Source organism: Salvia hispanica, chromosome 3 (genome assembly GCF_029641045.1).
Source record: "Salvia hispanica isolate PSC_SH4W2 chromosome 3, Shi_PSC_v1, whole genome shotgun sequence".
Classification (NCBI taxonomy): Eukaryota; Viridiplantae; Streptophyta; class Magnoliopsida; order Lamiales; family Lamiaceae; genus Salvia; species Salvia hispanica.
In genome coordinates this window covers 8,332,864-8,357,215 of record NC_142694.1, presented here as the reverse complement: position 1 = coordinate 8,357,215, position 24,352 = coordinate 8,332,864, and the positions used below count along the sequence as shown (strand labels likewise).

The window sequence follows — 24,352 nt, the reverse complement described above, 5'->3', positions numbered from 1 at the left end:
TTCTTTTTTGCAAAATACATATATAAATATCTGAATCGTGAGAATCTGGAATTATATATGAATTTCAGAGAGTGATTAACCAATAATCGGTTGTATAATTAATCCAAGAAAGTCGGATAGTGTCAACGGAACACATGCAATTTAACTGGTCCTATGTTGTTTCCAAACATCAGTATGACACCCTAGCTTTGACTAATTAAATTTTATAAAATCTATCAATTATTTAAACATCAAATTAAATATCTTCTTGAATATGTATATGAAATATGGAGGAAGAAAATGACTTAATTTGGATAAGTAAAAGCTAAACAACAACAACATTCTTTAGAGTTAAAAGTAAAACAGTGAAAATAAAGTCAGTTAAAGTATGTCTCAAAGCTATTTTAAATACGTGAATAATTTTGCACGAGTTTTAAGTGTGTTTGATTGTGATTGTGATTTGTGTATTATTATGATTGCGGAATTTTGTTTTCTTCTGTCATTAATGTGTATTAGCAATTTTTGAGAACATATTAATGTAGTAATACTTTTAATTTTATAGGATGAAAAGATTATGTATTAAGAGTTCTTATAGAACTGGTAGAAATGTAATCCATCCTGCTGTTGGATAGTGGATAAGAAAAAAAAACTAGAGAATAACCGCAATTACAGACCTGAATTACATCATCACAATGTTTGACTCCTTATTAGAGTAAAATGATAAAAGTTGGGTGTAGGCAAGGCAGCTCATATTCAATGAAAATCATCAATAAAAAATTATAAAGTCATTTTAGTATTTGTTCCTTTCACAAATCCGTTGGAACGGCGAAACGTGACAACAGCTCGTATGAATGTGAAATTTTAGTTAATGACTTTCCATCTGGATGAATTGGTGAACACCGAACATTCTAGCTATTCCCTTAATCGCTGTACAATTAAATTAATTAATCGCTCAAATGCAAATAAAAAAAAAGGTAAAAGAAAATGTTAAGTGCTTGTGCAACTGGGAGTTTGGGACTCATTACTTATCAGTAATCTCAATCAGTATTTAAAAGGGATTGACCTTCATTTTGATTGTACACTTTTATCATAAACAAAACTGAGTGAAATTTGATCACGAAAATCTATACCAAAAAGTATAACTACAATCAAGATACAGTATCTATTTCGAGTAGTACTTTTTTTTGCTACTCGTAGAATTCATAATTTTTGGCATGTGTTATAATCTGCCTTAGCCCTCCTATAGGTCCCAGCGTCATCATGCTAACTCCAAATATAATGCAAAACTGCAATTTTTTAACCAAAAATTCAAGAACACTTGTCAGTTTAGATAATAGGAGAACGAATAAAAAAAAGTTGATTTTGGTGAAGACGTACCCAATTTGCGAACCATGATGAACTGAACCGCCTTGGTTTGCAGATGGCGAGCCACAATATACAGGGAAGCTGCAAATGCATCGTGTAATTCACATTACTCAAAAGATATCGACATTCTTTGATGCCTTTCAGCGCAAATGAAACTATTGTGCGCTGAAAGACATCAATTTTTTTTATTTAGTGTCGTAGTTATTATGCACTAGAGTGTCGGTATTACTGTAGTAGGACCCTTTATATAAGATGCAAATTGCTTACGAAGTATGTGGTTGGGGCAAAGCCGAATCCTCCAAAAAAACTTAGAAGCCCATCAAAGAAGGGAAATGTGATGGCAATAAACATGGTAAAAGCTGCAAAACAAAACTAAAATGATCAAGTGCACAAGCTGAACAAACTTAGGACAAAATGGCAGTTGTTTATACATACCAACATAGGTATTCCTTGTAACCATCCTCAAAAACCAAGATGGATTCAGCTTCATTTTCTTCACAAGCACACTTTCCATCATGTCAAAAACTGGAATGGCATATATCTGATAGCTTCCGATGAGATGAAACACGACGAACATATTAGCCATGGCGATGAGCCATTTCGGGTGTTGGAGGGTGAGAAGTATGTTTTCCTTGACATTGTTTCCGAAGATCCAATACCCAATTATGGCAACAGGGAGATAGCAGAGGGCTATGATTATGTAAGCAGCCACCACTCCTTTCCACATAGGCTTCTTTGATGGTTTTTGGTCTGTGGAAGGCATAGTTGCTTGAACTTCCATCACAATGTTGTGGCCGCCATAGGCGAACACAACCGTCCCCAATCCACTGAACAAGTTGAAAGTAGTCCCGGCTGCAGTATTCGATCTGTAGCCATACTCCACGTCGGGCTGCACGCCTCTGCTTATCGAGGCATAGCATGCAATTGCAGAGTAACTGCACAGGCAGATAGGCTTATTACAACTTCAAGACAAAACTATGTTAGGGGTACAAACCACATCCCACATCGAGGAATGAGTAAAGTTGCAAGTAATATCTAAGAAAAAAGTCTTATATACTAATGAAGCCTTTTGGACAGTGTCTCAAAAACAAAACTGTGAGGGCTTGAGCGAGGCGATGTATATATATATACCTCAAGGACATGGTGGCGGCGACCAATGACAGGACGGACATGGAGTTGAAGCTGGGAAGGGGGGATAGGAGGAAGTGGACGGAGGCGAAGATCATGATGAAATAAGTAAGCTTGATATCACTGCAGTCTTGGCAAACAGATTGATGGAATTTTTTTAATGATTGGCCTCCTGTGATCATGTAAACTATGTCAACACCGACTTCAACGATGAGCTGCTGAGGCACCACGATCCACAGCCCCAGCTTCGGCCCGAAGGCGTGCTGCCCGAGTTCGTGGTATCTGTCGAAACGCTTACCTGGCACAATCTCGTGCATCTCCACCATCTGCCACAGTGAATACAGAGTCACAATCCAAGATATCACCAGGATTGTAAGCCCAGGGCCCCTGACAACATCGTCATCAACATCAACAAGCATGTACGTGTGCAAATAGTTTTATTTTGCTATTTTAGTTCGTCTCACAAGATTACTTCGCTTTCTGATTTTAGAAACATCTTCACTATCCACTAAACTTCAGTTTACTTTTCTTTCTGGTTCTTGGTTCTTGTACTTTACCAATTTCGTATAAAAACATGTGTTGATATTACTATTATTGAAGGTGAAACATGTTGTGTTACCATCCAAGTTCGGACATGGCATAGGGGAGGCCGAGGACGCCGGCTCCAACAACAGCAGTGACGTTGTGGAAAGCCGAATGCCACCATTTCGCGGTTCTTGAAGCAGTGATGGGGAGCCACTCGTCTATGGCCTTTTCTCGTGCCGAGATCTCCGTCGCCTATAATCCGTTACTAAAATATTAGTAACGTAAATCTAATCCTGCTAACCATTTTTACTAGTGGAATCATGATAATTAGCAGCGAAATTTTCCGCTAGTAGAGATTTTTGTGTTGTGGAAGTGCTTGAAAAAAATATGTACAAGAAAATGAAATGGACTTACATCTTCGTAGTAGTATTTCCTGTCGAAAAATGGGCCATCCGTAGCCATTAATTGATGTTTGAATTGCAAATTTGAGAACTAAAACAACTGAAAAGAGAGACCAGCCATGTAAACAAGTGTGGAATGCTACTTGTTTTATTTTATATACAACGGAAGTTGGTTACTTGGTTTGGTAGCCATGCCTTCTCTTTCCAAATTATTTAAATCTCTATTTTCGTCTTGTTCGAAACAAAAGATCTATAAAAGTCCGTGGACTTAGAAAGTGAATGATCGGGTAAGACTTAAAAAAAATATTCTACCATTTTTCTCCTTTTCTTTTTTCTCTTGATAATAATAATTTCTCATTTATGACATGAATATGATGCTTCGAATCTTCGATCAGCAGGTGAGCTACATTTATCGTCTTATTTTTATTGATTTCTCCTACTCCATTCATTATCTTATTGAGAATTTATTTGTCAGGCCAAGGATTTTAAGAATTTAATTTTGCAAAAATAACAGATCCAGGTTTTAAATGAAAAGATAGATAAACAAATCAATCTTGCAAGTTTGCTCAACGTTGAGTGTTTTTTGAAAAAATAAAAAGAAAGCGAAAAAGAAGTTGCTGCATATACAAGACAAGTGTTGACGAGGTCTTCGTAGTGCTAGATATGAAATTATATACTACTACAAGTGTATAGTCCTTTAAAATAGTGTTGTCAAATGCCACCATCTGCTTCTAGATTGACGTTATTAGTATTAAAAAAGATTCTTCATAAGAAAAAATAGATATAATTAATATTTTGGACAATCGTTAGTATGGTCGAATTGAGAATTGTATTAAGTATAACAACTTTAATTCTTCTAATAGGTTATAAAGCATATACACCCTCATTAAAAATATATGTTCTGAGTTCTATACAGAGCAATGATTAATTAAGATCATATGGCTATTAGTATTAAAAATTTATCTTGGTAATTTATTTGTATTAAGTACACCAACTTAATATCAATAATTGAGTGTTTACAATTGTACTGTAATATTATAATGGACTCAAAAACAGTATTGTAAGAATATATACTCTGTTCTAAAAAAATAGATACACTTGTAAATGACACAAGTTTTAATATGCAACTCGTAAAGTAATAGAGTGATGAGAAAAAGTAAGAGAGAGAGGGAAAAGCTAGTTGAAGAAGTGCTAATGAATTATGAGATCCATGCATATTATTAATTATGTCTAAAGTTATTATTTGATGAAAACTTTCTATATTTAGACTTAATTTAATTTCAGGAGATGACCAAAAATAATAAAATTAATTTTTTTTAATGACGAATAGAGAGTACATTTGAGCATCTAAATACCGAGATAGGATGAACCCCACCTCTACAAGAGGAGTGACTTTCAACATCTTTGAAATTATAGCACATATCGTGTGGTATACAATAATTATTTGCATTTGCTTTTGCATGCGAAGATGTCACCAAAATTCCATTCCAATTATTCAAAAATTCGCACCGATGGCCCAACCTCACTACTCCCTAGCTACTCCCTACCTCAATCCCCAAAGAATATACACTTTGGACTCGACACGGATTTTAATGCAAAATTGATAAATAAGAGAGAAGGAGAGAGAAAAAGTAATTAAAGTATTGTTAGTAGAGAATGAGTCCCACTTCATTATAGAGAAAAAGAGTTTCCAAAATTGAAAAGTGTGTATTCTTATGGAACAGGCTAAAAATGAATGAATGCATATTCTTGTGGGGCGAAGGAAGTAGTACTTTTGTGGGTGCCCGTAAATCACTAATTTTCATTAATTATTTATGAGATTTAAATTATTGATGACAATAATGTGGAAAATGTAGAACGCGCAAAAGGCCATCTAAAACTGTTTTCTTACACAAGTAAATAACACTAGTGAAATCACTAAAGAAATAGTAGTATTTTTTAATAATGATTTCTTGTTATTCCAACAAGACTGCATTGCGTGTGAGCCAATATTATTCAACATTTGCAGCTTGCTTGTAGCTAGCGATGGACTTATCAAAGATTTGTCCATATTAGTCGATCGGTACAAAGACTTAGTTGTGGCATTGTTTATTATCTAAGTCTTTGTTTATTGACCTTTTGTTTACGTCGTGATGACTAGGATAGAATGTTGTGGCTTGTGCATGACAAGTGGGATAATCTTATATAATTGGGTAAAATATATGTCATCAATTAGTGACAGATAATCAGGAGAGAAATTAGAAGGCCGTGATTTATTCCTAAATCGTACACCTGTAATTAAGTAGGCATATTATTATTTCCTTGTACACGCATTCATGATTCATCACCTGTAAAAGGAAAAAAGGATGAACTGGCATTGAAAACACAACTAAACAAACGCAAAACTTATTCAAGTCACTCTTAATACTCTCATATGATTGACTGTATCAAATAATAATATGTATAAATATTCAACATACTTAAGATCTGACATAAAACAATCGCGGATAAGTATACATACTCTGCGTGGTAATGCGATTCCATCAGTCGATGCCGATGATGGCGCCGAAAACATCAACTGTATCAGAATGAGGTGAAATACGCACGACGCTTGCGAAATGGGCCGACGAGACAAGCACATCGCCTCAGCCATGTTGATTTTGATTTCGAGCATTTGGCATGGTTTAAGAGGTGAAATCATCATTTTATTGTATACTATTTTTTTTTTGGCTTTTTTATAATATTTGTATTTTTTTTATTTACTTTTAAATTCACGGGGTTTCCAAAACCACTTTCAAATAATGATTTTCGTTGTTTTATAATCAGCTTTAATATTATTAATAAATTTTGTTAAACGATAAAAAAAATGGTGTGTATTTGAAAAATTACTAAGACGTTAAAGAATTTTAAATTAATTAAATGAATTTATCAAGTAAATACAAATTAGCTCATTTACTTCCTCAGAGTAGAAATTTAGTGTCCCTTCCCCAAATTTAGTAAAGCTTGCCTTGTTTTGATATTCTTTCATCTGAAATTATTTTGAACATCTCCATTTCAGTTTTAATTTTCTTCTCATTATTTGTTTTTGTTTATTATCTTTGTTTAGTTTTATAAATTCTTCTACTTTCTAGTCATTATTTCATGTTTTCAATCAAATTTAAAAGATGTAGGATATCATATTTTCAAATTTAGAAAAACACAAATCACAGGTTTAAACAAATTTAAATAAAAAAGGGAAATATTAAAACCTAAAATCCTAAAATATCCATACGCCGTTGCCGGGGATCGAACCCGGGTCACCCGCGTGACAGGCGGGAATACTTACCACTATACTACAACGACTTGTTGTTGAGTTTGACAAAAATATAATTTATTGAAAGACTAAACACAACTTCATGGTGAAATCCTAAAACATCAACTAAAATTCTAAAAAACCAATAATTATAAAATTGCACACTTTTACACGGGAGTACTAGCAGGTAAACTGAGTAATTTTCACCATGTTTGGCCAAAATAGTAAGCTTTTCTTTATTAAAGCATCCAACATATTCACACTTTTACATTGTCCTACCTAACATAACTCGAAAATGCACAAAACCTGTATTTTTTATGAATAAAGTTGATTTAGATCAGAGAAACAAGAATGGATACCAATGTAGTACACATGATATATAGCATTAACAAAGATTATTTGTATATGTATATATCTATGTTTATTGGTAGAACCGATATGTATTCGCTTTGGTTATAATCTCTCTCAATCCTCCAATGGGTCCAACAATCGTCAAACTAACTCCAAAGATTATGCAAAACTGAAATGCCACAACCCCAAAGTTATAAGTTAGCTAAGACAACACACAAATTAAGTTGAACACATACTCTATAGTAGTATTAATTTAACATTCAAAAAACGTACCCAATTGGCGAACCAAGATAAGCTGAATTTCTTTGGTTTGCAGATTATAAGCCATATGATACAAGGGAGCTGCACAAATAACACACAAGATCTCTCAATTAAACATCTCTTTTATCTAATGTAGTGTAGTAAGTACTATAATTACTTACAAAGTATGTAGTTGGCGCTAACGCAAATCCTCCAAAAAATGCAAGAAGGCCGTTGAAGAAAGGGAATGTGATAGCAATAAACATTGTAAAAGCTGACAATCAAACAACATAATAAATCACAAAACACTTAATTACTTGTTTTGGAGATTAAAAGTAAAAACATGTATAGTAGTACTCCATCTTTTTTACATACCAACATAAGTAGTCCTTGTAATAAGTCGTAGATGCCAAGTTGGTCTAAACATGAGTTTCTTTACAAGCAAGGATTCCATCATGTCAAAAACCGGCATTGCATATATCTGCATAAATCAATCAGTCCATATCACAATCATGATATCGAATTACCATAAACCTTGTAAAGACATGAAACCAACCTGATAGCTCCCAATGAGATGAACGACGACAAACATGTTAGCCATGGCAATGAGCCAGGTGGGTGTTTGCAGAGTGAGGAGAATGTTGTCCTCCAAATTATTGCCAAATATGTAGTAACCAACGAGAGCAACGGGGAGGTAGCACAAGGCGATGATTACGTAGGCAACGATGACTCCCTTCAACATAGGTCCTTTAGAGGGCCTCTCCGGTGTTGAAGGCATAGTGGCCTGTATCTCCATCACAATATTGTGTCCACCGTAGGCAAACACAATCGTCCCCAATGCGCTAAAGAAGTCGAACACAGTGCCACCCGTAGTATGCGACTTGTACCCGTATTCCACATCAGGCTGCCGCCCCTTGTCAACCGATGCACCCCACGCAATTGTTGAATAACTGAAAAAACAAAACAGAAAATTCTTGTTTTACATAAATATATATTATTAATAATTTTAATTTCATTTTCCAACACAATCTCTCGTACCCTTTTTCTGATCGGATTGGAGTAGCCCATTATTGAACTAGCCCAAATTTAGATCCCAAATATACTGTAGGGGTTAGACTAATTTTTACTAGCATATTATGGAGTGGGCCTAAAATTTAGAGGCCATATATATATTGATGGATCAGTTAAATTTAGACATGTTAGAACAACTGGTGTGGGGTATATAGACTAAATGGATTCTCTCTCCAGACTAGTCTTTTGGGATGGGGTCTGGTATCATATTGTAATAATGATTTTTGTTTAATTTTTCAACACTGACCTCAACGACATTACAGCTGCGGCGAGGGAGACGCCGGAGATGGAGTTGAAGCTAGGGAGCTGGGAGAGGACAAAGTGGACGGAGGCGAAGATCATGATGAAATAAGTGAGCTTAATGTGATTGCAGTGAGAGCAAACCAAATTGTGGAATTTCTGGAGGGATTTGCCTCCCGTGATCATGTAAACTATGTCGACGCCAACTTCAACGATGAGCTGCTGAGGCACCACGATCCACAGCCCCAGCCTCTCCCCAAAGGCATGCTGGCCGAGTTCGTGGTATCGGTCAAACCGCTTTCCCGGAACCATCTCGTGCATCTCCACCATCTGCCACAGAGAGTAGAGAGTGATGATCCATGACAGCACCAGAGCTGCCATCCCGGGCCCCCATCCTAGCTGAGACATGGCGTAAGGGAGGCCGAGAACGCCCGCGCCAACGACGGCAGTGACGTTGTGGAAAGCTGAATGCCACCATTTTGCTGTTCTTGAAGCAGTGATGGGAAGCCAGTCGTCTATAGCCCTCTCTTCTACAGATCGCTCATCCTCCTGCCATCACAAAATGTTGAAACTTCGTGTATTTATAGGCAAATAATCCAAAAAAATATGAAAATGAGCCTTACATTTTCGTAGTACTTATTGACATAACTACTACTAGGCCCTTCAGCTGCCATTAATTGTTTCATGGACTAATGAAGTTTATGGAGAAAAAAAGAAAACTTGAAAAGAGTGCTTTGATCATTGCCTTCATTTTATGAAATACAGTACTGAATATATGAGAGAGTGGGAACGGAGTTGTAGCGCAAATCACGTTTCATGTTACTTAGAGAGATTAAAAATTAATTGGCTAAAGTGATCCTTATCAGAGTTGGTTATATAACTAGTTTTGAGACTTAATTCTTTGACTTTAGCATATACAAATATTTGATTTAATCTTCTTCCAGAAAACGATTGACAATGCGTTTTTTCCTTAAATAAGTCTTTTCCCACCGTAATCATGTTTAGCTAAACACATATTGAAAAAGCTTATGAGTTTTAATGTAAAAAATTAGTAAGCCGTTACAATTGGGTTTATAACATAGTAACATACCAAGTGTTTATATGTTGCCAAGTGTGATTGGATAGTTAAATACTTAAAACTGTAGTATGTGTTATACAAAAATGTGATATGTTTAGAATAATATATTATGTATATTTTCATTATTTATAAGTAAATTGTTTACGGCTTAATTTGGCAGATAATTCTAAAAAATTGATTTTAAACTCAACCAATTTAAAAGATAGTAGTACTACTATTTTAAGGAGCTTAAATATAAGATCAGCTAAATATCCGTAATTCAGGTCGACTTGATGAATGATTGAGATAGTTCGAGTCGTCGTGTTTGTACTACTAATTGGTTGGATTTACGAAACAATTGTTGAATGTTTTCATTTAAAAGGGAAGTTTATTTTGAGGCACACACTTTTACTTTGAGATGAATGTACTACAAATTTATTCCAAATTTCTAAAATAGGTCTAGACACCAAGAAATTAAAAAAATGCAATTTTTTATAATAAAGAATATCGAAGCTTCTAGCTGGACTTATTGTAATTTGTATTCTGGTTTATTTTCAACGAATCACTGGGTTTCTTTATTTAATCAGAGTAGTCTTTCATGTTGCTTGCACGAACATAACTCGCTAGATTAAACTAATTATTTTCGAAGTATTAGTATATATACTATCGTACCAACTTATCTACAAGTCATTTATGGAGTAATATAGTTCCTCGTAATTAATGATTATCCAGCTGTACTTCACTTTAATTAACAAATATTTGGCAAAATATTGCATGTACATACCGCATTAAGAATGAAGTTGACTAAGTTCTTCTTGAAATAATTTAAAGCCACAGTTATAAGTCAATGAGCTAAATAAGAGTCTTCATTAATTATTCCCTTCTTCCAAATTTTACTTAATTTATCATCTATGTTAGATTAAGGAAATTGATAAGTTGGAGTATTCTTTAAATAATCCATGACAGACACTGTTTAGGTGGAATTTTATGATAATCAATAATTTCGTAATATTCCCGTAAGGTCAACTTTCATTTGATTGGCACAACAGGTATTTAAAATTAATTCAATTTTAATGAAATAGCATATATGTACAGCCTTATCATAATTATTATATGTACAGTTATAGTATTATATAAAAATAAAAAAATATCGTCTTCATGATTAAAAATATATCATATCAAAATGCATTAATACTATATTTCTTAATTGAGATCAAACTATGATAGATGGACAAAAATAGCTCAAAAATAAACAAAATCCAAAAATATTTCAAATGAGATTATGTCTTTATTCAAATATTTCCGGTGATATTTTCATAACGGGGTATCGGAAATTTGCAACCTCAGTTTCTAAAGACTTTCTTAATTTCAATAGTTCAGTCTTTCACAAATATCAATTTACATTTAATTACACATAAATGATTAACAAAAAATGTAAAAATGGACTATCATGCAAGATATTTTAATTTGTTAAATGTGCTAGCACAGCTTGAATTATTTCCAGAGTAGAACTTGTAGCCATGTGCATTGACTATGATCTCTCTCAGCCCTCCAATCCCAGCAACCACCATCAAAACCACACCAAGTACTATGCAAATCTGATTCATACACACAAATAAATCATTATAACCTTAATTAAAACAAAAATAAAAATACTAGTCAATATATTACACCTTGAAATTGTACGTACCCAATTAATGAACCAGGAGAGGCTGAACTTTCTTGGTTTCTTCACTACAAGCCAAATGATACATGGAAGCTGAAAAAATGATCAAATTATAATTTTCTATAATCCAAATTAATTTAACAAAGTTGTAATTAAATATCAAAGACAGTAAATTAAAAATTGCTTACAAAGTATGTGGTTGGCGCAAATGCAAATCCACCAAAAAATCCAAGTAGCCCACCAAAGAAAGGGAACGTCATCGCAATACACATAGTAAAAGCTGAACTCAAAATTAACAACTCATCAACATATATATATATTTCCTATGATCATAACTTATTATTTTGTTCAAATATATAGTTGTGACATACCCACATACGTATTCCTTGCAATAAAACGTAGATACCAACTTGCCTTGAATTTTAGTTTCTTCACTAGAACCATTTCAATCAGGTCAAAAATTGGCATGGCGTAGATCTGCACCACTTAAACTATACATGACTGTTTGGTACAAAAGATAAATAAAAAAATATAATAAAAATACACAATTTAGATATTTTTAACTATTTTAGTGATGTAATACCAAACTGCCACTAACACACTATATATGTGACAAGTCGAAACAACATTCAAATTATTAGAGCCACATATAATAGGAGCAATAAGTTAGTAAAAATATCTCAAATGGACCTGATAGCTGCCAATGAGATGGACCACGACGAACATGTTAGCCATGGCGATGAGCCAAACAGGCTCTTGTAGCGTGACAAGGATGTTATCATCGACGCCATTGCCAAACCTCCAATATCCAACGATGGCGACCGGGAAGTAACAAAGAGCCACGACGATATAAGCTACCAACACTCCTTTCCACATAGCTTTCTTGGAAGGCCTCGACGGTGTAGATGGCATCGTAGATTGAATCTCCAACACTACATTGTGACCCGCGTAGGCGAAAGCGACATTTCCCAACGCACAGAAGAAGGAGATGATCGTACCGCCCGGGTTACCGGCTTTGTACCCATATTCCACCTCCTCCTTCTGCTCCTCGGCTAACGAACCTCCCCATGCTATTGTCGAGTAACTCAATTTAAAAAATAAAAAAATAAAAAAACTCAGTTTTATTAAAATTGAGCAAAAACAATAGTAATAACCAATTTACAATATGAGGTATACCTCAAGGACATGACTGCTGCAGCGAGGGAGACGCCGGAGATTGAATTGATGTCGGGCAGCTGGGACAACGCGAAGTGGACTGACCCGAAAATCATGATAAAATAAGTAAAATTAATCTTGTTGCAATTCTTTCTGCAGACCAAGTCATGGAATTTACAAAGAGATCTCCCTCCGGTGATCATGTAAACTATGTCGACCCCAACTCCAACTATGAGCTGTTGAGGAACCACGATCCACAACCCGAGCTTCTCCCCAAACGCATGCTGCCCGAGCTCATGGTACCGGTCGAAACGCCTCCCTGGAACCATTTCATGCATCTCCACCATTTGCCACAAAGTGTAGAGTGTTATCACCCAAGATAGCACCATGGCTGTCACTCCTGGCCCCCTAATAACATCATTTAATTTATAATTACATGAAGGATTTAATTGTTATTATAAATAAAGTTGATTTGTGTTATAATAGTACCATCCTAATTCAGACATGGCATAAGGAAAACCAAGTACTCCAGCACCAACCATCGCTGTAACATTATGAACTGCTGAAAACCACCACTTTGCACTTTTTTGTGGAGAGATTTGAATCCAATCATCTATAGCCTCCTCTTCTGCACATCTCTCATCAGCCTATCATTACATTAAATCAATCAACAACCAAAAAAAACAGTCATACAAATTAGTACAAAATGAAAAAACCAAAAATTAATTAGGACATACATGTTGAGAGTTGAAGTACTTCATGTGTCCAAAATGGACTCTGGTTTCCACTTCCATCATCTTCAAGCAGGAAAAGCTGAGTAAATTAAAACTTTAAAGATTGAATTGGGAGTTGACGTTTGTTTGTTTAGCCCATTATGAATTTCCAAGAAACTCAAGTTGCTTCGGAGTTAGTAGAGTATATCAAAAAATAATGATGTCATGTGTGAGTTGATTTGAATTGTTCAATGCATTAATGAATTATAAATGGTCTTATTGATGTTAATTCTTTAGAGTCACTCCTAATAAATTAGTCTAACACAATTAATGACGTTGGCCAATTCAATTTGTTTGCATTGACATTGTTACGGGTCTTTGCAGGTCAGTCCATTCTTGGACTAATTGGTGCAGAAAAACTGCACTACACGAAATACTGCAAGATGCCGACGCATTCAGCTTTTACTATACCAGCGACGAATGGACCGGGAGTTAATTTGTCCCGCTAAAAATTCTCACGGTTGGAGATCAATAATTTGTTGGTATAGACTTATGTTTTAAAAATTTGGTCACTAAATAAACTAATTAATGAAGCTATCGGTTCATGATCTAGTCAATCAAACTGGTCTAACGTCCATTAATCAGGCAAAATCGTATACCAAATAATTCTTTCCTTCAATAGCCAAATCACGTAGGTTAACATTGTTTTCTTGAGCTTCAACATTTGATGTGTGGATTTTCGATAGATTTTTAAACAGATTAATTAGTTAGTTAAACTAAAAAAAAATACGATCAAACTTCATAAAATGGAGCCCCATAGTGATACTAATGTGGGCCTTTTAACACATTGTCACTTCGGCCCAATCTCTCCTTGGCTTCCACAGATATGAAAGCAGTTGATCTAAACATCAAACAAAGTGCAACGCTAAAGCCTAAAAACGTCAATAAGTAGTACTCGTAGAAGTTTTTATTTAGCAATATACTTGCATAGATGTGAAAAAAAATTCAAAATCATTTCAAATTGATTTTAAGAAATTACAAACAAAAATTTTAAAAAAGCTAGGGCCTTCCCCAATACAAATATACAAGCATTCGTCTCTCATAATCCCACTGGCTCGTGGAACCGTGACTGCAAGATCTTCTGAAATTATTGGGTGTGGCAATTATTTGATTAGGAAGAATCTCCATATTGTTTGATCTTTTTATAAGAGCATCCACAATAAGAATAGGTCAGCCACTCACTCTCCCTGCCACGTCAGCAGCACTAAAAATCCACCTGCCACGTCAGCATTTACTCAAATAGGTCAGCCACAATAAAAATAATTCAAAACAACTACATTTACGGAATTAAATTTACGATCAAATTACGGAATTAAATTTACGAGACATATACGGGAAAATTCATTAATTGCATTAAAAAAAAGTACATTCAATTTAAAAAATAAATTACATAATAAAGAAAAAAACCTATCGTCGTGCAGTCTTCCGTGCCCACAACTCTTCAATTATATCCTTTTGGAGTTGAATATGAACATCCACTTGGCGCATGTCGGCATATTCCTGGAGGCGGCCGACTTCATCGTGAGGTACCCCACGTTGTACGCTAGGGGTGGCCGTTCCGTGGCTTGGACCGGCTTCATCGTCATTGGCCCAACTAGTCAGTTGTACGCCTTCGTCTTCGACGATCATGTTGTGCATGATAATGCATTCGTACATTATATCAGCAATGCATTTGACATCCCACAAACGCGTTGGACCCTTAATTGCCGCCCATCGAGACTGGAGCACACCAAATGAGCGATCCACGTCCTTGCGCGCCAACTCCTGCCATTCCGCAAAGTAGGCCTTCTTGTCATCCGCCGCGTGCCTGATCGTCTTCACAAAGACAGGCCACCTAGGGTATATCCCATCCGCCAAGTAGTAGCTCATATCATGCCAGTTGCCGTTGGCCACAAATGAGACGGCTGGACCGATGTCCTGACACTTCTCGTTGAAGAGGGGCGACGAGTTGATGACGTTGAGGTCGTTGTTCAACCCGGCTACCCCAAAATACGCATGCCAGATCCATAGCCGGTAATCAGCTATGGCCTCGAGGATCATCGTGAGATTCTTTCCCTTGTAGCCGGTCGTGTAGGCCCCTTTCTAGGCAGTTGGACAGTTCTTCCACTCCCAATGCATAAAATTTATGCTGCCTAACATCCCAGGGAATCCATGCTGCTCCCCGTGCATCTACATCAGATTCTGACAATCTTGGGGTGTAGGGCTTCGAAGGTACTGCTCACCGAAAATGTGAATCACGCCCTAACAGAAAAACTTCAGACATTCCAAAGAAGTCGTCTCACCGATGTGGAGGTACTCATCCCACATGTCTGCCGCGCCACCGTAGGCCAACTGCCTGATTGCCGTCGTGCACTTTTGGATAGGCGTGTAGCCGGGTCTGCCAGCCGCATCGTGCCTGAAGCAGAAATAAAGATATCGACGCTCCAAAGCGTCAACGATACACATAAACAACTCCCTGCGCATTCTAAAACGCCGCCTGAACATGGTTGCTGGAAACCGCGGGTCCGGAGCGAAGTAGTCGTCATATAGCCGCTGATGTGCAGCTACGTGATCCCGATCAATCACTGCTCGGCGGTGGACAACCGGTGGAGGGCGAGGTACCGCCTGCTGTTCGACCCTTCGCATGTACCGCTCTAGCTCGCGGTTCATGTAGGCCTCCATAGCCTCGTTCATCTGTCGTTCATACTCCTCAGTATCCCCACCACTACCACCACTACCACCACTACTACCACCACTGCTACCACCCACGTTACTCATCGTTCGATGTTGCTCTTGTCAGAAATTTAGAGAGAGAAAAAACTCGTTAAAACAAGTGGTGCAAATGAAAATGAAACTAAAATCGCGTATATATAGGTTTTCAAAAAATAATTTTAAAAAAAATGAAAATTGGCGCTGACCGATCGGTACGCCACAATGGCGGCCAGCACCCTCAAATCGGCTAGCCCACGCCGTTTTTTTCGCCGATTCAGCACTGGCCTATTACAATAGTTCGGCTAGCCGCTATTGTGGATGCTCTAATTAGCGAGGTGATATTTACTTTTTCTACTCACACTGACATAATCAAGTCTATGGATATTTCCTCATCAAGACAACAATGTATGTTAGTTTACTTAGATTTGACTGACTCAATGAAATATGACTGCCCCTCTGATACAATTTTATAATACAACTACTTCCCCTGTCTTAACAAAAATGATCTTTTCTTTGGACGACACAGAATTTTATGCAGTTTTATTTTGTGTTTTAATTAAAAAGAATAAAGTAAGAAAATATATATAAACTAAGTAGATATAAATTTATTTTTATTTTAAGTAATGCATCATATTGATTGGGACAATAAAAAGATAAATGGATTATTTTAAAAGAGGCGAAGAGGTTACTACTTTTAAGTTTGAGACATTTTAAATATTTTTTTTATTATTCCCATGAACCTCACGTGGGCTCACGCCAATTGGTCGAATGAGTCAGGAACTCTGATAGTATAAAAAAAAGTTAAATGTACGAGTTATATTATGTAGTAGTTGTGTATAGGAATAGGACATGTATTAGAATAGTATATGATGGATGATATTTCGAATATTTTAATTTGGTGAAGGTAATATTTGTGGGGCCGTGAAAAAGCAGCGTATCTAGATGAAATAGGGCTTGGATTGGGTTTAAGAAATGGACCAATGTGGAGGAGGACATATGGCAAAGCACTAGGAACAGCTTTTGGGATTATGAAAAATGAAAAAGTAGTTATGAGACTGAGGTTACGCGTGGCATAATTATTTAAAGATGGAGAATAAGTTGGTGCAGTGCATGTGTTGGATTCACGACGCGTGGATGGTTCGATGACGTCTTGTCGGACTATATTATGCTAAATCATTGGATATGCAGCTTTTCAGCTTTTGGACTACAATTTAGTTCTATATATTTATACTCATAGTACCACCTATTAATAATCAAATTATCTTCTCTTTAACCTTAATCACTTATTTTAACTCCTTTTCTTTTGACTTTTTAAAAGATTAATGATGTTTAGATGTAGTATTACTCAATATAGCTATTTTTGTTTATGTTTTTACTATTGAATTGTTTTTAAAAGTGTATCACTATAGATTTTAAACTGAAGTCATTTGGTCTTAGATATTAATTATTCTATCATTAGGCTATACACGCACACAAAAGAGCTATGTTTAATTTTTTTTTCTTGGTATTGGGTTTTTATAACACTTGATAGATTCAATCATCTCAACCAGACCACATCATTTCTAGATATGTTAGTAATCTTATTTCAAATTATTTTAAGTTGTACGAAAACGAAAGTTGATATGTCCTCATAACATTATTGGTGTATGTATATCAGTATATGAATAAATTATTAGTGTTGTCGACTAGAATGCTTACCAATCAAATTTGATATTAAGGTAATGAAGACTCGGCTTCAACCAATCAAAACTAGCGCCACAAAAGGAAGCAAACTTAATTTGGAAGCCGTATAATAACTTTATAATTCTTTCTTGAATTATTCCTTGAGAAAGGTTACAAGGTCGTCAAGGACAGGAAAATAGAAACGGTTTACTTATCGTTTAAAAAAAAGTGAACATTGTCACTTGTGGAACTTTCTAGTCCTAATATTATTAGAAATAGAAATGATAAGTTCATTTATCGCTTAAAAAATAAAAATAAAAACTAAGCGGGTTGAGTAAATGTCATCAATCGATTTAAGGATCTTTAAATTGTTGTAATTCATTTTTATCAGAATTTATAATGTGAGTTATTTTATCAGATCTAAACAAAGCACCGACAGTTCTCATTGGCTAAAGCTGACAAGACAGCCTTTTGGCTGGTAAGAGAGCTTTATCGTAATCGAAATAATATCTTTAAAAATTAATATTATACAAGATGATTAATTGCAGTTACATCACTAATTTGAAAATCTAGCTAGATGTTACGTAATGCAGACGTGAGATGTTTTATTGCAGTCACAATAAAACAGACGTGAGATATTTTTGGTGAAAGTAACAATTTTCTTATTGTATGCATATAACTGACGCTTATCAATAAAAATCTACAAAAATTACTACTCCGTAGTATGTATAATCATGTAAACAAATCACTAAAAATTTTAAAATCAAAATATGGGTAGATTATAAAATTTCATTGATATGTGATATGTAGATTATAAAATTTCATTGATATGTGTCTGTCATTTACAATTACGCACTCCCCTCGTCTCACCTTACTTGGAGCATTTCTTTTTAGCTCAAAGATTAAGAAATGAGAGTTTATAAGTTAGTGAAGAGAGAATTAAGTAAAAAAGATAAGAAAAAAGATAAAGTACAAGAGAAAAAAAAAAACTTTTGCCAAAAAAAATGAAACGAGTCAATTACCTTGTAACGGTCCAAAAATGAAATGAATAAATTACCTTGTAGGCGAAGATCCGACATCCATGGAGTTGTAGGATTGTTAAAAACCATTTAACTCAAAGAAGATTGGCTAAGTAATGAGGAAATGAAGAAAGGTGGTGTCGTAAATGATTAAGGTGAAATGGGCCGATTAGGCATTTCACTGACACTAGAATACATCTGATTTCAAGTCTTTGTCGCGCACTGCGTTTTCCTTAACTTGTCATCATAATTCTTTCGAATGATAATATTACATTAGAAACCTTTGTGTGTATTATTAGATACACACTGCTTCAGCAGATTAAAGGTTTATTTACAACTTACTCTTGCAACATTGTATCTTGGGCATGGCTCTTCTTCTACGAACTAAACCCACCGTCAATCGCCTGCATAAGAAAATCGAGATATTTATAATGCTACATGTTTAAAATAAACTTAATTGCTCTTGACTACTTGTGCAGAAAACATTATCGTAGATAACAAGTTAACAAGGAATGATCTTAAGCTATCTTCAAAAGAAAAAAAGTACTCCTAGAAGACATTGATAATCAACAAAACCTAATATTAACTGCATTAGTATGCATTGTGAATTTATCATGAGAAAAATAAGAAAGAGGATTTTTTTTATAAAACCACTTTTGTTTTATCACATTTTTTCCAAGGTGGAAAACAAAGAAAATATTATCACAATGATACCCTATAATACAATTATCTTAAATATAATGAAAAAGGAAGAAAAAGGGAATGCCCAGATTTTTTCTGCATGAAACTATCGATTCCATACAACATGTGAAAAAGTGAAAAATAGGTTATATTTTGAATCATTTTCCATTGAAAAAAAGAAGAAAAAAGAATACTCCCTTATGCTTCCTCCGTTCCATTATAGTTGAGGCATTTCATTTGGGCACATAATCGATAAAAAATAATTTTGGTGAGTTAAATGGAGATAGAACAAGTATGAGAGAGAATAAAGTAGAGAAATGAGGAGAAAATAGGAAAAAAAATAAAGTACGTAAGAAAGAGTAAATATGTGGTTTTTTGTTAAAATTGTAGTAGAAAACTAACTCACTTACAGTGGAACGAGCAAAAAAAATACTTATAGTGAGACGGAGGGAGTAGTTTTTTTAAGCTGATGAATTTGTATGTAGGCTCGGAAATAAGATATAAGTACTCCATATAGTACTATATATAGTGTTTTGTAGAGTAAGCTTTTAAAGAAAAAAAATATACTAGTGTTACTAATTTTTTTAGCCGTGGCATTTACTCGTCATGGGAGTTCAAATTTCATATTTTCTGCTAAGAATATTTTGCTAGAGTAATGCTCTTCAATTGTTATCACTGTAATAGTAGTCTAAAGTAATGATAATGATGATGAAAATAAAACGATAATGGTAAGGATAATGATAAAGGTAAGGATATGGAAAACGATAATATCCAAATTTTAAGATCATATAAACTTCAGGATCCAACATTTAACTGAGTATATTTTCATAAGGTTGGCATATCTGGGTCAATATTACGTTAAAAAATCGGTGTTATTCAAGTTCTTTATATCATGCAAAGCATGCATGGTTACAGTACAGGACGAGTGATAAATTAAAACTATGTATGATGAAGAATTTTTACACATTTAAACAACTTATATGATGATGGCAATGAATTTTTTATCAACTAAATAATTTATACTGAGAAGTTATTGCACTTTGAATTTGTGATTAATCCTACGCAATATTGTAAATCGTTCAGTTAAAAATTTTTTAAGAAAAAACCTGGGAATAATTAATGGAGTAACAGTTATATGACATTTCTAAAAATTGAAAAAATACCTACTTCTGAAGTTGATCAGTTTGATGTATAGTACTACATATTATCAGAGATTCAGAATAGCTAAATTTTTAGAACCCTAAGTTAATCCTATAATAGGAAGTTAAATAGTTTTAGGCATATAAATATATAAATAGATATTTGGTCAATGTGGGCTTTTAAACTAGTACGGAGTGTTTGTTTATAAGAACCAATCGATACATATATTTTCATATTTTGTTAAAAGGTAAAATAAATTTTATATCATCATTTTAAATATATATTAAGATGTGTTGGACAACTCATAAGCTATTACGAAGGGTTTAGTAATATGTTTTTAATTAGGTTTGACAAAGGGTGTATGTGTAATATGTGTCCTTTTTGGACTTTGATGTTTTATCTTGATTTTTGAGCCGTACCCAAGATTTCTAAATTATGTATTTTATATTGATTTATATAAATTGGGTGTGATTTTGGAATCTACTGATTATTGGCATATTTTTTATATTTAATTATAGTATAAGCATAAGAATAATAGAGGGGAGGGGTGTGTGATGTGAAGTGTTATTTTAAAGCCAATAATATGTATATTGATATTTTTTTAATCTGGATAAGTATCATCTTAAGAGCAAATGAAGGGGATTTGTGGATAGTGGCAGAAATATATGATGAGTCATATATTTACTTAAACTCTAAAGGCAGCTAATGGGTGAAATACTTTGTAATTGCATTATGCATATATAATTAGATTATAGAAACAAGGAGTAGTTGTCTTCATCAGTCAATATAGATATTATTTTGATATGCTATTATATTTAGAAACTATTAGGGGTAAAATTAGGATTTGAAAAAGTCTCCCTCAATTAAACCGATTCACCATAGATCTAAATTATGCTATAGACCGGCGAATCAGATCGATCTTAGTAGTGATTAATGAATTTAAAAGGATTAAAATTAATTTTGTAAAGTTAATTGGCTCTTAATTAATTTAACACCAGATGTGAAGGGGAAATTAGGGATAGGAGGTTAATAATTGGTAATTACCTGGAAATATTGTTCCGCTCACACTAGAAACCTAAACTGAGGGCGGTATTGACGTCCAATTTCCATGCAAATCCAGCAAATTCCATTCTCCAAACATCACACGGCACTATTTTATTCCACTTTTGGCCCTGTGCGTTCTGATGAGTGACACTAACTCTGCATGCAAACGAGGGGCAAAATTGGGGCAACTGTTCCTTTACCACCAACCACACCAGAAAACCCTTCTCCTCCGCCACCATCCTCTTGTACGCAGAGTTCACCCAGATCACGTTGTTTCCGCCGTCCGATATGAAACCCGGACACGTGTCCCTCTCCAGATTATTCATCTTTTCCTCATCCGAACACCCTAACCCTACCCCTGCAAACTTGTCCGTCACGCCTTCCATCACTATCCACGTCACCATCACACCGCTCAGATCCGCCGCCGTACCATCCTCATCTCTCAAACTCATTTCCTTACCTCTAATTTCACACATCTCCCTCTCACCTTCAGATCTCTCACCGAGAAGCTGGAGCGTCACCGTTTTTTTCTCAGGCGGCGGCGACGGTAGGTTTCCTCCGTCCAAACCCTTACTCTTCGGGCGGCGAGCACGAATCCGAACATACTTCCTCTTGACTCGCTTTCCGGTGAGATCTCTCCGATTCTGGTCCGGCGCGGCATCGTGGCCGGCGGGTTTAGGCGCGATCGGGCGGAATCTGAGCATTATCGGGTGGAGATGGGTGGATCTAGGGCGCATGGATCTGAAACTATGACCTAAGCATGGAAATGAGGAAAAGCAAAGTGGGGTGATACAGATATATCATGTATGCTGAAGAGGAAGAAAAGTAAAGTTGGTGTAGAGGAAATTGAGTGACACATGTTAGCAATATAGGAAGTTGAAAACGGGATGTGATTGGTGGAGAGGCGAGGGGCCAATGGGAGAGCGGCAGGTGCAGTAGGGGCGGACGCAACCAGCCATTCCTCAGGAATAATGGTGTTTTTAGGAGCTTAATGGAAAGGTTCCAGAACATGGACACGTGTGCGTTTTCCGTTTGAAAGCTACGGCTTATCATATACTACTACTCCATATATATATATATATGCACGCAGAGTTAGGGACACGTGTAGAGAGAGAGAGCTATTACCGTAGCTACACGCATAACGAGTGAAGGAGGCTCAGTCGCTGTCGCTGCAATTAAACGGTGAACTGGAAATTTAATGCTACCATCCACTCTGATTAATAAGCCATAAAATGATATATACTCCTATGTTCTTCATTATATACTTTTGTCTCCTTATATTTGAGCTCTCTAATAATTCATGGACTGCTATTATTATTGTATCATAACTCAAATATGGTTTTGTAGGAGTATTTCTTAACTCTCTCTTTTATTTGTCTTTTTCAGTGATGTAACACGTAGTGCGTCAGTGACTACTGAAACAAATAACCACTGCTAAATGAATTTTACATTACTCTAGGGCCCAATAAGAAATTTTAATAAAATGGCCAAAATGCAGGATGCATTTTTTCTAATTTGTTTTTCTAAAACTAAAACAGCCTAATCCACTGAACAAATCCATATTGTGGACATTCTTTTACAACTAAACCAAATAAATCAGTACTTTTCTCAAAAAAACATTCAACTTATAAGAGGTTCCATGTCCCAGTCTTCAAATATTTTTGGACATTCAACTTAAAATATTCATTATTAAAAGCATAACTCGTTCATATTTAAAAGTTTCACAAGTCTTTTCTTGGATTATGAAAAAGAATACTAGTACTATATTTTTACAGATGAATAGTGAGTCCAGGTCACTAACAAACTAGAAGGCCTCGAGAATATTGTGAGTTTCATACATGCAAGAATTGAAGGTGTAGAATGCTTATAATTAATAATCCCTAGCATCTTGCAAAATTATCTTAATATAGTTGAAGCACAAGCATCCTTACTTCATAACTATAACAATTAACAGATTAGGACAATTCGGAAGATTGAATCTCTTAAACCTACACATAAATCTAATACTTACAGTGCGAATTTGGCAATCTACACACTTAACTACGCGCTGTCGCTTAGTTTCTGGTTGTTATGCAATTCCTCCGAAGCTTTGTATATACTCTCCATTTAATTTGTTTTGTAATGTTCCAAAAAGTCCAATAACCACATAGAGAAACAATATGTGTAAGTCAAAATTTGTTATGTATTGTCTACATCTTAATTCAACAACTTTTTAAGTGTCACTGTAGAATGGATAGATGGGTACAATAAATTGGTTAAAAATACTAAAATTTCCTTATTAATAGTACTTGAGGAATATTGGAATGAATAGTTTCTTAGACAAATGTTTATATACATATGTTTGAAAATCTTTGAAAACAATATCATAGGTACTTCATAAGTTTTACTCATTAATTTATATATTAAAATGAACCACAACTCAACTGGTATTACGCTTTCATTTATCCAATGTGTCTGGATTCGAGTCATTCAGTATGTATAAATAACGAGTTTAATTTTACGAGTTTTCTTATTGTACTATATATAAATGTACTATTAAACATGTTGCTATTTTATTTTAATTACTCATTTGATCAAGACTTGTCTAGTTCAAGATAATTAATTATTTATCGTATTGGAATTACATTGCAACTAACTTGAGTTTATGTTCGATAAAACATTAGTCTTATCAAGCTAACCTCCTCATGAAGATATATAATCAACCAGCAAGCTAACCTCGATCAGGACAAAATTTGATGCAATAAAAATCTTAGCACCTCAATCAGCAATAATTATTATCACCCAAGATATCGGGATTTCATCGGGTTATTAGAAACCCTCACTTCTTGAGAAGTCAATGTAATGTAAAATTAATAATATGTGCTTAATGTTATAGGAGTATATAACAATCCTA

At 35.0% G+C, this 24,352-nt stretch overlaps 4 protein-coding genes and 1 non-coding gene across 6 annotated transcripts; all 5 read right to left on the bottom strand.

The window, feature by feature from the left end:
- Positions 1-1,024: 1,024 nt before the first annotated feature.
- Positions 1,025-3,585, bottom strand: LOC148930095 (lysine histidine transporter 1-like). 2 transcript variants are annotated; one of them, XM_089067389.1, is made up of 8 exons: positions 3,412-3,585; positions 3,092-3,249; positions 2,771-2,859; positions 2,476-2,644; positions 1,780-2,279; positions 1,612-1,703; positions 1,357-1,425; positions 1,025-1,265 (listed from the first exon to the last, which is right to left on the bottom strand). In XM_089067389.1, exons 1-8 carry the CDS (start codon positions 3,457-3,459, stop codon positions 1,167-1,169), a joined length of 1,224 nt encoding a protein of 407 aa, XP_088923515.1. In that variant the 5' UTR covers positions 3,460-3,585; the 3' UTR covers positions 1,025-1,166. The 2 variants fall into 2 exon arrangements, with proteins under 2 accessions (XP_088923515.1, XP_088923514.1); XM_089067388.1 differs by having other exon boundaries at positions 2,476-2,859.
- A 3,062-nt stretch (positions 3,586-6,647) lies between these two features.
- On the bottom strand, positions 6,648-6,719 carry TRNAD-GUC (transfer RNA aspartic acid (anticodon GUC)). The gene has a single exon. It is a non-coding gene; the product is annotated as a tRNA-Asp (tRNA).
- Positions 6,720-6,762: 43 nt separating this feature from the next.
- LOC148930093 (lysine histidine transporter 1-like) lies at positions 6,763-9,366 on the bottom strand. The gene is made up of 7 exons (XM_089069067.1): positions 9,195-9,366; positions 8,579-9,120; positions 7,817-8,210; positions 7,636-7,741; positions 7,443-7,534; positions 7,294-7,362; positions 6,763-7,189 (listed from the first exon to the last, which is right to left on the bottom strand). Exons 1-7 carry the CDS (start codon positions 9,255-9,257, stop codon positions 7,091-7,093), a joined length of 1,365 nt encoding a protein of 454 aa, XP_088925193.1. The 5' UTR covers positions 9,258-9,366; the 3' UTR covers positions 6,763-7,090.
- Positions 9,367-10,975: 1,609 nt separating this feature from the next.
- Positions 10,976-13,412, bottom strand: LOC148930092 (lysine histidine transporter 1-like). The gene is made up of 8 exons (XM_089068469.1): positions 13,187-13,412; positions 12,939-13,096; positions 12,471-12,857; positions 11,985-12,378; positions 11,666-11,771; positions 11,483-11,574; positions 11,319-11,387; positions 10,976-11,226 (listed from the first exon to the last, which is right to left on the bottom strand). Exons 1-8 carry the CDS (start codon positions 13,244-13,246, stop codon positions 11,077-11,079), a joined length of 1,416 nt encoding a protein of 471 aa, XP_088924595.1. The 5' UTR covers positions 13,247-13,412; the 3' UTR covers positions 10,976-11,076.
- A 5,299-nt stretch (positions 13,413-18,711) lies between these two features.
- LOC148930091 (uncharacterized) lies at positions 18,712-22,338 on the bottom strand. The gene is made up of 2 exons (XM_089068470.1): positions 21,460-22,338; positions 18,712-18,998 (listed from the first exon to the last, which is right to left on the bottom strand). The coding sequence occupies exon 1, from the start codon at positions 22,194-22,196 to the stop codon at positions 21,483-21,485; it is 714 nt and encodes a 237-aa protein (XP_088924596.1). The 5' UTR covers positions 22,197-22,338; the 3' UTR covers positions 18,712-18,998; positions 21,460-21,482.
- Positions 22,339-24,352: the final 2,014 nt, after the last annotated feature.

Bases quoted from the DNA above. Each gene is read 5' to 3' on its own strand.
- LOC148930095 (XM_089067388.1), bottom strand. From the start codon at position 3,459: ATGGCTACGGATGGCCCATTTTTCGACAGGAAATACTACTACGAAGAT. The intron at 3,250-3,411 runs GTAAGTCCATTT...AACGGATTATAG, and splicing joins GGAAATACTACTACGAAGAT to GCGACGGAGATCTCGGCACG. The intron at 1,704-1,779 runs GTATGTATAAAC...TTTGTTTTGCAG, and splicing joins TACAAGGAATACCTATGTTG to CTTTTACCATGTTTATTGCC.
- LOC148930093 (XM_089069067.1), bottom strand. From the start codon at position 9,257: ATGAAACAATTAATGGCAGCTGAAGGGCCTAGTAGTAGTTATGTCAAT. The intron at 8,211-8,578 runs GTCAGTGTTGAA...TTGTTTTTTCAG, and splicing joins GCAGCTGTAATGTCGTTGAG to TTATTCAACAATTGCGTGGG. The intron at 7,535-7,635 runs GTATGTAAAAAA...TTTGATTGTCAG, and splicing joins TACAAGGACTACTTATGTTG to CTTTTACAATGTTTATTGCT.
- LOC148930092 (XM_089068469.1), bottom strand. From the start codon at position 13,246: ATGATGGAAGTGGAAACCAGAGTCCATTTTGGACACATGAAGTACTTC. The intron at 13,097-13,186 runs GTATGTCCTAAT...ATGTAATGATAG, and splicing joins AGTACTTCAACTCTCAACAT to GCTGATGAGAGATGTGCAGA. The intron at 11,772-11,984 runs GTCCATTTGAGA...TAAGTGGTGCAG, and splicing joins ATCTCATTGGCAGCTATCAG to ATCTACGCCATGCCAATTTT.
- LOC148930091 (XM_089068470.1), bottom strand. From the start codon at position 22,196: ATGCGCCCTAGATCCACCCATCTCCACCCGATAATGCTCAGATTCCGC.